This window comes from Lynx canadensis, chromosome X (genome assembly GCF_007474595.2).
Source record: "Lynx canadensis isolate LIC74 chromosome X, mLynCan4.pri.v2, whole genome shotgun sequence".
Lineage (NCBI taxonomy): Eukaryota > Metazoa > Chordata > Mammalia > Carnivora > Felidae > Lynx > Lynx canadensis.
This window is the reverse complement of record NC_044321.2, coordinates 60,286,762-60,297,967: the sequence shown is the minus strand read 5'-3', so window position 1 is coordinate 60,297,967 and position 11,206 is coordinate 60,286,762. Positions and strand designations below refer to the sequence as shown.

The following is an 11,206-nucleotide window of genomic DNA, read 5'->3' as shown; positions in this document are numbered from 1 at the left end:
ATGCACAGAAATAAATTCAAAATAAATGAAAGACCTAAATGTGAATCAGGAAACCATCAAAATCCTAGAGGAGAACACAAGCAGCCATCTCTTTGACCTCGGCTGTAGCAACCCCTTACTAGATATGTCTCTGGAGGCAAGAGAAACAAAAGTAAAAATGAACTGTTGGGACTTCATTAAGATAAGCTTTTGCGAGGAAAGGAAATAGTCAACAAAACTAAAAGGGAACCTTCGGAATGGGAGAAGATATTTGCAAATGACACATCTGATAAAGGGTTGGTATCCAAAATCTATAAAGAATTTAACAAACTCAATACCCCAAAAAACAAATAACCCAGTTAAAAATGGGTAGAAGACATGAATAGACATTTTTCCATGAAGACTTCCACATGGTTTGCAGACACATGAAAAAATGCTCAACATCACTGATCATCAGGAAAATAGAAATCAAAACTATGATGAGTTATCACCTCACACCAGAGTAGCTAAAATTAACAACAAAGTAAAAAACAGGTTTCGGCAAGGATGTGGAGAAGGGGAACCCTCTTACACTGTTGGTGGGAATGCAAACTGGTGCAGCCACTCTGGAATACAATATGAAGTTTTCTCAAAAAGTTAAAAATACAATAATCCTATGATCCAGCAATGGCACTACTAGGTATTTACCTAAAGGATACAAAAAAAATGATTTGAAGAGATACATGCACCCTGATGTTTATAGGAACATTTTGGCAGTAGCCAAATTATGTAAAGAAACCAAATGTACAAAAATTAGTGAATACATAAAGAAGAAGTGGTATAGATATACAATGGAATATTACTCAGCCATCAAAAAGTATGAAATCTTACCATTTGCAATGATGTGGATGGAGTTATGCTAAGCAAAATAAGTCATTCAAAAAAAGACAAGTACCATATGACTTCACTCATATGTGAAATTTAAGAAATAAAACAAATGAACATGGGGGTAGGGGAAGAGAGGCAAACCAGGAAACAGACTCTTAACTATATAGCACAAACTGAGGGTTGTTGGAAATGAGGTGGGTGGAGGGATGGGTTGAATGGGTGATGGGTATTAAGGAGGGCAATTGTGTTGTGCACTAGGTGTTGTATGCAGGTAATTAGTCTCTGAATTCTGCACCTGAAACTAATATTACACAGTATGTTTACTATTTGAAATTTAAATACAAATTTGGAAAAAATAAAGAAACGTTTACTGATAAAATAAAAATCACCTGAGATCTCTTCCCCCTATGATGTCTATCATAGCCATGTTAGTGGCTTTTTCTTGAAATGTCTTGTTATGTATATATTAATAAGTGCTTTTTCTAACCTTGATGGGTTTTTCTCTTACTTTATTTGTAATCTCCCTCACCATGATTATATCCCTACTCTACTCCTTTCCTAGGTGGATCCTTCCAAATCCTTCCTTATGTTCACATATAAAATATATAAATTGTGGGAATGATTCATTACTGTTTTGTTAACAAAATGTTATGCTAGCTTATGTACTTCTCTGTATATACACCCCTAGGTATGTGAAAACTCCTACTCAAAAAATTATTCCATTTATATATATGTATTTATATACTCCTTCCTTGTGTATCTCTGGTTGATATACTCCTTACTCATTATATATCTGGTTGATAGTGTAAACAGTATAAGAAAGTTGTACCGGAGGGACAGAATCTTAAAGACACTTTTTTTAAAAAAATGTTGCTGGGTTTTCTGGAATTGTTTCTCTAATCTGTTTACGGGTACTAATTCCTCTATTTTCAGTGATAAAGACCACATTGCAAATCCATGTCAAAAATTAAAGAGCTGAGGCGCCTGGTTGGCTTAGTCATTTTGTCTCAGATAATGATCTCATGGTTGAGATGGAGTCTTGCAACTGGCTCTGCACTGACAGCACAGAGACTGCTTGGGATTTTCTCTTTATCTCTTCCCCTTCCCTGTTCACATGTGCATACACTCTCTCCCAAAATAAATAAGTAAACTTAAAAAAAAGAAAAAGAAAAAAATCTGAGAGCTTCAGTTCTAATCTAATCTGCAAAAATGACCTGAAAGCTTTTGTCTTCCCTGAAGGAAACCCTTATCTTTTTGTAGCTACAAGGCTGTGATTTCTGAAAATCAGAGTGTCATCTTGTGAGTGGCTGAATTACAACACAAATTGGTTCACAGGTTCTCTTCTGCTAAAGTTAGGGAATTAAGTAATGGAACCTTGAGATTTAGAACAGGGACATTTGCATAGATCTCAATAAAGGTGGTGACAATACCCTCAGTCTCTCAATTCTACCGAGCCTTTTTACCAGTAGAAGTGTTACTTGGTGGTGGATTGTGTAACTCCTCTGTCCTTATCCTCTCAAAGGAAAGAATTCAGTGGAGAGACTTGATAGGGAGTTTAAGTAGCAAAGGTTTTTATTTAACAAAAAGCAACAGTACACTCTAGAGATAAAGGAGTGGGTTGACCCAAGGATAGGTAGCAGTGCTGAGTTTCTTATTGTGTTTTTTATGGGTGTTTATTCAGTCTCCTCCCTCCCATCTTATTATTGCTCCACCCTCAGATCCGCCTTGGTTTCCTCCCCTCCAACATTTGCACAACTTTGTGTTAGTCATTTTCCCATAAGCACCTAACTGCAACCCACGGGAGTGGGGGGGGGGCAAACCACAACACCAATACTATAATAACCTCAGGGTTACTAGTAGGTAGGGTCTTTGTTAAATGCACATGTTCCAAAGTTGGAGAAGTCTCTGTATCCCGTATCGTCTCTTATCAGTCTGTGTTAAACTGCAAAAGCAGTTGGTCTAAGGGAGATAGGACAGTCTCTGGGTGGAAATCAGGTGGTCCCTGGCAATTGTCCATCCTTTACCCTTCTTTCTCCCCTCCTGCTCATGTCTGCCTACTGCAAAAGAAGGAACGTATTTGTCCCTGCCTATGTGTTATTCCCTTTTGACCAGAAAAACCTGTAATGATATTTTCTTAGGTAAATGCCTGGGAGAGACTGCTAGTTCTCCTTAAGACCTGCTCCCACCACTTCCTCTTTGCTTCTAGACCTACATGCTTCTAGACCTATATAACTAGACTCGAGCCTCAGTAGGCCCAATGGGTGAAGCACGAAGTGTGATATATGAGTATGTGTGATATACACTAACGGAGCTGCATTATATTTTTATTTACACAGAAAATTATCTGAAGAATATGTGTGAGAATGTGTTTTAAGGGTGTGGAATCATGATAGTGGTGATGGTAATATAAAGTTGTATCAAATAAAATTGAAAAGCCAAAACTGCCTTGGTATAAAAAAGAGGAAGTAATCCAAAGCATTAGGAAGATTTGGATGTTAGAGTGGATTTATCATAGAACACCTGCTCGTCCATCCCAGGAGTGTCCAAGGGACACAACTTTCATCATGATTGTGCAGAATAAACTTGTGAGGGGAACTTTAGCATCCTTGAAAAGCTCTGTGATCACTATTCCCTGTAGGTCAAATGTTACACGGGAAACTGTCACCATCAAACAAGGATCCCTAAACTCAATAGGGAGAATGGGATTCCTGGATTGCTGGGGCCAAGGTGTGGCACTTAATCACCAAAGAGAAGGTGAGCATGGTTAATGTAATGGACAGCACTGCCAAATCAGTAATCAGAATAGCCTGACTTACAGAGACCTACAGCATTAGATAATTGATCATGGAGTCCCCAAAACTGAAATAGATGGGCAGCTTATGAAATTTTTATTTGATCTGTCTGCACAGGAGTGATCTAGGCTTAGTGAACAAAGTCATTAAAACATTGAGGTAGTCCTATAAGTTTGCAGACTGGAACCAGTTTACAGATCCAAATGCCTTTTTTTTTTTTTAATTTTTTTTTTCAACGTTTATTTATTTTTGGGAGAGAGACAGAGCATGAGCGGGGGAGGGGCAGAGAGAGAGGGAGACACAGAATCGGAAACAGGCTCCAGGCTCCGAGCCATCAGCCCAGAGCCTGACGCGGGGCTTGAACTCACGGACCGCGAGATCGTGACCTGGCTGAAGTCGGACGCTTAACCGACTGCGCCACCCAGGCGCCCATCCAAATGCCTTTTGAAAGAAGGTTGGGGGCATGTTCCATAGAGGAAAAACCCTACTACACTATTAGCAACTTATATTGTTAATTTCTGCCTACCTTCCCCAAAGGGATATCTGATCATTAATCAGGGGCCTGTGCAGTGAGAAAAGAAAAATAATTAGGCTTTTAAGGGATTACTGAACACTGGCTTTGAACTGACACTTAATTCCTGGAGACTTCACTGTGAATCTGCAGCACATAGAGTATGGCTTATGGAGGTCAAGTCATCACTAGAAATTTAGCACAGATCAATCTCTCTGGCTTAGTGAGTACACAAAACCTACCCTGTAGTTATTTCCCCCAGATCCAGAATTCATAATTGGAAAAGACATACTCAGCTACTGGCAGCATCCCTACATTGGTTACCTAACCTGTGTAGTGAGGGGATATTATGGTAAGAAAGACTAAGTAGAAGCCCCTATTACTGTGACTATCTCTAAATATGGTCAGCTAAAAAGAATACATTTCTAGATGGATTTCCAACTTTAGTGTACCATCAAAGAATTGAGAGATGAAAAATTAGTAATTCTTATCACATTCCCATTCAACTGGCCTGTTTGGTTAGTACAGAAGACAGATGAGTCATGAATAATAACAGTAGATCTTATAAGTTTAATCAAGTGGTGGCTCCAAGTGCAGCTTCTATTCTAAATGTGATTTTATTATTTGAACAAATTAATACATTCCCTAAACCTAGTATGCAGTTATTAATCTGGAAAATGATTTTTGTCTATACATTTAACCCTTGAGCAATGCATTGGTTGGGGCACTGAACCCCTGTGCAGTTAAAATTCTTCATATAGCCCTTGACTCCTCCAAAACATAACTAGTAATAGCTTACTGTTTACCAGAAGACCTACAGAGAGCATAAATAGCTGATTAACACATATTTTGTATATGTAATATATATTGTATTCTTACAATAAAATCAGCTAAAGAAAAGAACATTATTAAGAATATCATAAGAAATAGAGTATACATTTACAGTACTATATTGCATTTATTTTTTTTTAAATCCGTGTATAAGTGAAACCGTGCATCCCAAAGCTGTGTTGATCAAGGGCAACTGTATTTGTTAGTAAAGACCACCAGAAGTAGTTTTCTTTAAGCTGGTAGATCGAGAAATATACCTTCACTGTCCTAACTCAGTAATATATCAACTCTCCATACCTATGTCATAATTTAGTCACAGGGACCTAATTGTCTTTCTCTTCCACTGGACACCATGCTGGTCCATTAAATTGATAGTATTGTACTGATTAGACCTGGTTAACAGGGAGTATCACCTACACTAGTTACTTTGGCAAGACACTTCTTGCCAGAAGGTGGACAGGAAATCTCACAAAAATTCAGCCACTTTCTACCTCAGTAAAATTTCTGGTGGCCACTGGTCTAGAGCACAAGATATACCTTTTAAGATGAAGGATAAGTTTTTTTCATTTACCTCATACCTCATTATCTATGCTACTCTTACCCATTCACAAGTGACTGATTTTGAATGGGGCCCAGAAAAAATGAAGATCTTGCAAAAGGTCAAGGCTGCTGTGAAAACTGCATTTCCACTTCTGTCATTTGCTCCAAAAGATATGATGGGGCTTGAAAAGTAAGTGGCATGTAGAGATGATCTTTCGAGCCTTTGGAAACCCCTACAGGTGACTCACAGACTCAGGATTTGGGGCAAAACCAAGTCATCTGTGGAACATTACTCCCCTTTTGAGAAACAATTTTGGGGTTGCTTGCTACTAGGCCTTAGTAGAGACTAAACACTAAACCAGGAGCCAAAAATTTACCATATGACATAATCTGCCCATCATAAACTGGGTACTGTGGGACTCAAGCCATGAATACAAAGTTGAGTGTCCACAACAACACTCCATTATTATGTGGAAGTGATATATATTAGATAAGGCTCAGCAGGTTCTTAAGGCACAAGTAAATTGCATGAAGAAGTGCCTCAAATGCCCATAAGATCCTACTTCTGCTACTTTACCTTCATTCTCTCAACCTGAATCTGTGGCCTCTTTGGGAGTTCCCTATGACTGGTTGACTGAGGAAACAAAAATTCTGCTCTATTTTACAGATGGTTCTCCACAATACACATGCATGTCCCAAGAGTGGACACCTGTAGCACTACCAACCTATTTGGGGATAGCCCTAAAAGACAACAGTGACTCGAAATCCTCCCAATACACAGAACTTTAAGCAGTGCTCCTACTGTTCACTTTACCTAAAAGGAGAAATGGCCGGGGTTCCTGGGTGGCTCCTCTGTTAAGTGTCTGACTTTGGCTCAGGTCAAAATCCCATGGTTTGTGAGTTTGAACCCTGTATCAAGTTCTGTGCTGATAGCTCAGAGCTTCTGGATTCCGTGTCTCCCTCTCTCTGTCCCTACCCATCCCCTCTCAAAAATAAATGAACATTAAAATATTTTTAATAAAAAAATAAGAAATGGTCAGAGGTAGGAGTATATAGCAGTTGGTAAGTTGTGGCCAATAGTGTGACAGGATGGCCTGGAACTTGGAAGAAACACAATTGGAAAATCAGAGATGAGATCTGGGGATGAGAAATGTGGATAGATCTCTCCAAATCAGTACAATATGAAGCTATTAGTGTACTATGTGTATGCTCATCAAAGGGTAACTTTAGCAGACAATGCTTTCACTACTCAGGTGGATAAGATGGCCTATTCTTTAGACATCCATCAGGCTCCTTTACCAGTCATGCCTCTCATTTCCAATGGGCTCATGCACAAAATGGCCATGGTTGCAAGGATGGAGGTTATTGATAGATTTTACAATGTATCAACTTTGCTAGGCTGAACTACATTTCCCAGAATTCTGTGTATTGTATGTTTCCAGTTAGGATGGGCCACAAGGAAGATTCTGCCAAGATTTTGGAGATATAACAAAGGCAGCAGGCATATTGTAACATAAACACGTTATTGCTTATCTGTTGACCTAATTCAGGATGAAGCAGCAGCTGAGGCAGTTATGTGTGTATAGCTCCAGGACAAGGGAGCCTTGATTCTACAGGATACTATTGCCACCCAACTCAAAATCACTAAGAATGGACATGGGTTTCAGTCCATCCTGTTGCCTTCCAGTTTGTGTTCATGAGATTACAGCCTTCTCTTGATCTTGCCTTTCTGCCTGCCCTGTGGGTTTCAAACACCTGCATTGGATGCGAAAACAATATTACAGGGACTGCTAGCCCCAATAATTATGTAAGCCAAATCATTATATCTATGTAGCTATCTAGCTATCTCTATCATCATCTATATTGCTACTAGTACTACTTCTCATGTTGAAACTTGACTGATATAGTTGTTTGGAAGCCAGGTCCTTTCCTCTATGTAGTGTCCTTGATTTGTTCTGGGCCTGCCTGTACCTCTTATCCCCAATGACTACATCTGGTGAGCATATTACTCATGTTTTGTTAAAAAATCATTTGTATTTTATGATGTTTTGACATATTGGGGCCTTGCTGACCAAGGAGAGACTGCCCCTCCCAGGGAAAGCTATTTCCTTTAGATAGCATATTACTCCCCTGTGAGAATGCCTTTTATATGCAAACCAGTCTGGAGCCCATACCAGCCAACTACCTCTTTTATGGAGCTTTCAGTTTAAACCACTATCCCTTTGCCCTAATATAACCTAGGACAGGTACCAGGCAATTAGAGAAAGTCCCTATAGCCAGGAGCCTGATGACATTATTCAAATTAGCCAACTCTAATCTGCTTACTTTAACTGCTTTGTCTTTCCCACAGAAATTCCAATGAAGACTTGCACCTATGTGTTTCTTTCATTCCTCTGCCTCCTGACCAACCTTAGTGCATCCCCATGTGGCCATGTGTGGCATACCATGCCACCATTTCTTAAGAACTGTAAGTATTAAACTCTTCATTCAAAAGCAATTATCTCCATGTCTGTCATTTCACCATACATGACTCAAATGGACTCCAGTGCTTTATAAGACAGTGGGGCAAAATTGTGGTCAAAATAGAAGGGAATCCACCCAGACAGATTTTTATGACACTCAAAGTTGTGCTATCTACTAAGCATAGTTTATTCACCAACTTTCCAGTTACATGTGAAGATAGGGATTTACCTGGTAATTTCTCTAACCAGCTGATAACTGGTGGCCCCCTACCAGAAATGGCAATGTTTGGGGGAGGTGTTGGCTTTATGATAAATACTTAGAAATACATTTTTGAGAGGCAAATTCCATTTATGTGAGAATTCCCAATGATTGCAAATAAGTTGTAAAATCATATTGAAAATACTGATCTTCAGACAAGTACTCAGCCTTTACATCTTTTGGTCTTCATGGCTACCATGGCAGAACATTCATTCAATTGTTGCATTGATGATGTCATCCATGACAAAATAAGGACACTTGGAAGAGTCATCCTGTAGGTTCAGTATCTATGCAATGGTGTGGAGGAAAGATGTTTTTTAGTAAACTGTGCTTATTTCCTTTTCTCCCTCCATTTGAAGTTAAAACAAAGTTTTACAATTCAGGGATGAGTGACTTATTTCTTGAAATCCAGATTCAGAATATTTCATCTTCAACTGTCTTTATACAAAAAGTTTTATTAAAGCCACCTGAAATGTACACCAGGGAAGAATTAAATACTGTCAATCAAGCTGGTGAAGATCAGTGTACCTTTGGAACAAGAACATTTTTACAGTCAATGGAAGGACGCCAGTATTTATACTACCTTGAGCTTAAACAGGAATTTTCTGAGAAAGCTGGTACCATTAGGGGACTAATAGAAATGGGAACATTAGATATAGTGTGGAAAAGAGATCTAGGTGAGATGGCAATGCTACAGACAATCCAGCTTCAAAGAGAGGCTCCAGGTTATGGAAACATGAGGCTGTCTTTGGAAACAATCCCAGATACTGTAATTTTAGAAGAGCCTTTTAATATTATCTGTAAGATAACCAACTGCAGTGGTAGGAAAATGAAATTGGTTTTGAAGATGTGTGATACAGATTCTATTCGTTGGTGTGGAAGTTCAGGAAGGTATCTTGGAAAGCTGTCACCAAGTTCATCTCTCTGCTTCACCTTGACACTACTGTCCTTAAAACTGGGCCTACAAGGTGTCTCTGGCATACAGGTAACAGACAAAGTATTAAAAAAAACCTATGCCTGTGATAACCTTGCAAAGATCTGTGTAATACCTTCCACGTTTAAAATGAAAAACTGAAGAAAATTACTAGTGTTATGCTTTCCACAGAGAAGTTTTACATACATTTTTCAGCATCAAAATCATCAATAGCAAATACACAGATTATTTTCATTTACTTCCTTTAAGACTGTGAATGCCGGTGATAATTAAACATTTGTTGATTTCAAAAAAAGAGCAATCTGTCGATTTCCATTTTATATTAAGTGCACTCTAACATTTCTTGTTTTAGTAAAGCTGCTATTGAGAACATAAAAACTTAGCAGTATATTGATAATTTAAATGATTATTATGGTTTATTTGCCAAGAGTTCAATTTATCCTGTCTTATTTTGATGACAGTGCTAAATAAAATTCAGGATGACTCTCATTATTTAAACGTGTTGACATTTACTACTTGGAAATGACAATATTTTAAAGTTGTATTCCAAATTATTAGGGCTTACATTTTTTTACACACTGAACTGGCTCTTTTTCACTTATTTTTCTTGGTAAAATTTTATGAACATGTGGAGTTATTTTCTTCAGTTGTTATGCCTGCAAGGGCCCTTGTGAATCCTACCTGGATTAGTCAGTTGGTTTTTAACAGTGTAATGGTTTTTCACTTTTATTCAAAGCCAAAATCAGCCTTGTTTATATATGTACATCCACATACACACACCTAAAATGTGCGACTTCCTTTCTTAAGTAGATTTAGTAGGTTTAGTAGGTTTGCAAATTTTGGGATGAGGTTTGGAACTCTGAACTAAAATGGTCACTTCCATAAGTGCAAGAACAGGCATTTGTTCCCACCTCTGTCTCCCACAAAAATATGGATCTCCTAATTACTATTGAGGTTGGTATGATAAAGAGGTGTGCAATAAGAATATTTTATTGCGATCTGTAAAAAAAAAATTATCCTATCTTTTACTTACATGTCAGTTTTTTGTTAGAAAAATAAAATCATCTCAGACATTAATCATTAACTTTTGAAAATATAAGATCCATACTTCAATAATATTTTCCTCGAGTCTCTACCCTTCCACATTGTGTTTCTTTTAATGATTATGCACTAATTTCTTAGTTTAGAAACAATTCATGAATGCATTATACATAGAAATGACAGAAATTATAAGCCCCCTCCATTTGCTCCTTTAGGCCCAAGAATAGTAATGGACTTTCTCATATTAGCTTTCGGTTACTGTTTTATCTACCTCCAGCTTTTCTGACTCACTGAACACACCTGAGTAAATAATACCTTTACTAACTTTGACCCCATTCTCTCTTTTTTATTGAAGATCTGATTGATCAACATAAGCAGATATACATGAATATATGCATACACACTATACATATACCACACACAAGTGTGTACCCCATGAGCTCCTTGCCCACACTTGGACATTAAAATTAGTAGTATAAAGTCATAAAATAACTTGTTTTACCCATGAGGTACATTTATGGAATCCTTGTGTGAAAAGTATTAGGAAATCAAAAACAAGTGATGAATTAAAAGGCAAGATTAAAAACAGGGTTTGGATGGAAAGGTTGAAAGATGGTGGCAGAGTAGGAGAACCCTAGGCTCACCTTGTCCTACAAACACAAATAGATAACTATCAAGTCATCCTAAATACACCAGAAACTGACCTGAAGACTGGCACAATAAACTACGCAAATAAAGATAAAGAAAATGCCATATCAAAGAAGGTAGAAAGTTTGGAGACTCAGTTTGTGAGAGAAATAGATCATGGCCACTGTGGTGGGGAGGGAGCCACGGTTATGGAGAAGGGTGAGGAACAGACTAGCACATGGCACACAGGAAAAATGAATCCCCAAAGCAATTGACTTGGAAAGTGAGAGGGGCTGACTTTCGTGAATTCTTGCAATCAGTGGGGCTTAAAGCCTGGAGTTTTAAAGTTAAGTGGGCTTCACT

The 11,206-nt window shown here is 38.1% G+C and overlaps 1 protein-coding gene across 1 annotated transcript; it reads left to right on the top strand.

Moving 5' to 3' along the window:
• The first annotated feature begins 3,545 nt into the window (after positions 1-3,545).
• On the top strand, positions 3,546-9,316 carry LOC115506800 (trafficking protein particle complex subunit 13-like). Its single transcript, XM_030304814.1, has 3 exons — positions 3,546-3,600; positions 7,871-7,987; positions 8,601-9,316. Exons 1-3 carry the CDS (start codon positions 3,546-3,548, stop codon positions 9,314-9,316), a joined length of 888 nt encoding a protein of 295 aa, XP_030160674.1.
• The last annotated feature ends 1,890 nt before the right edge of the window (positions 9,317-11,206 follow it).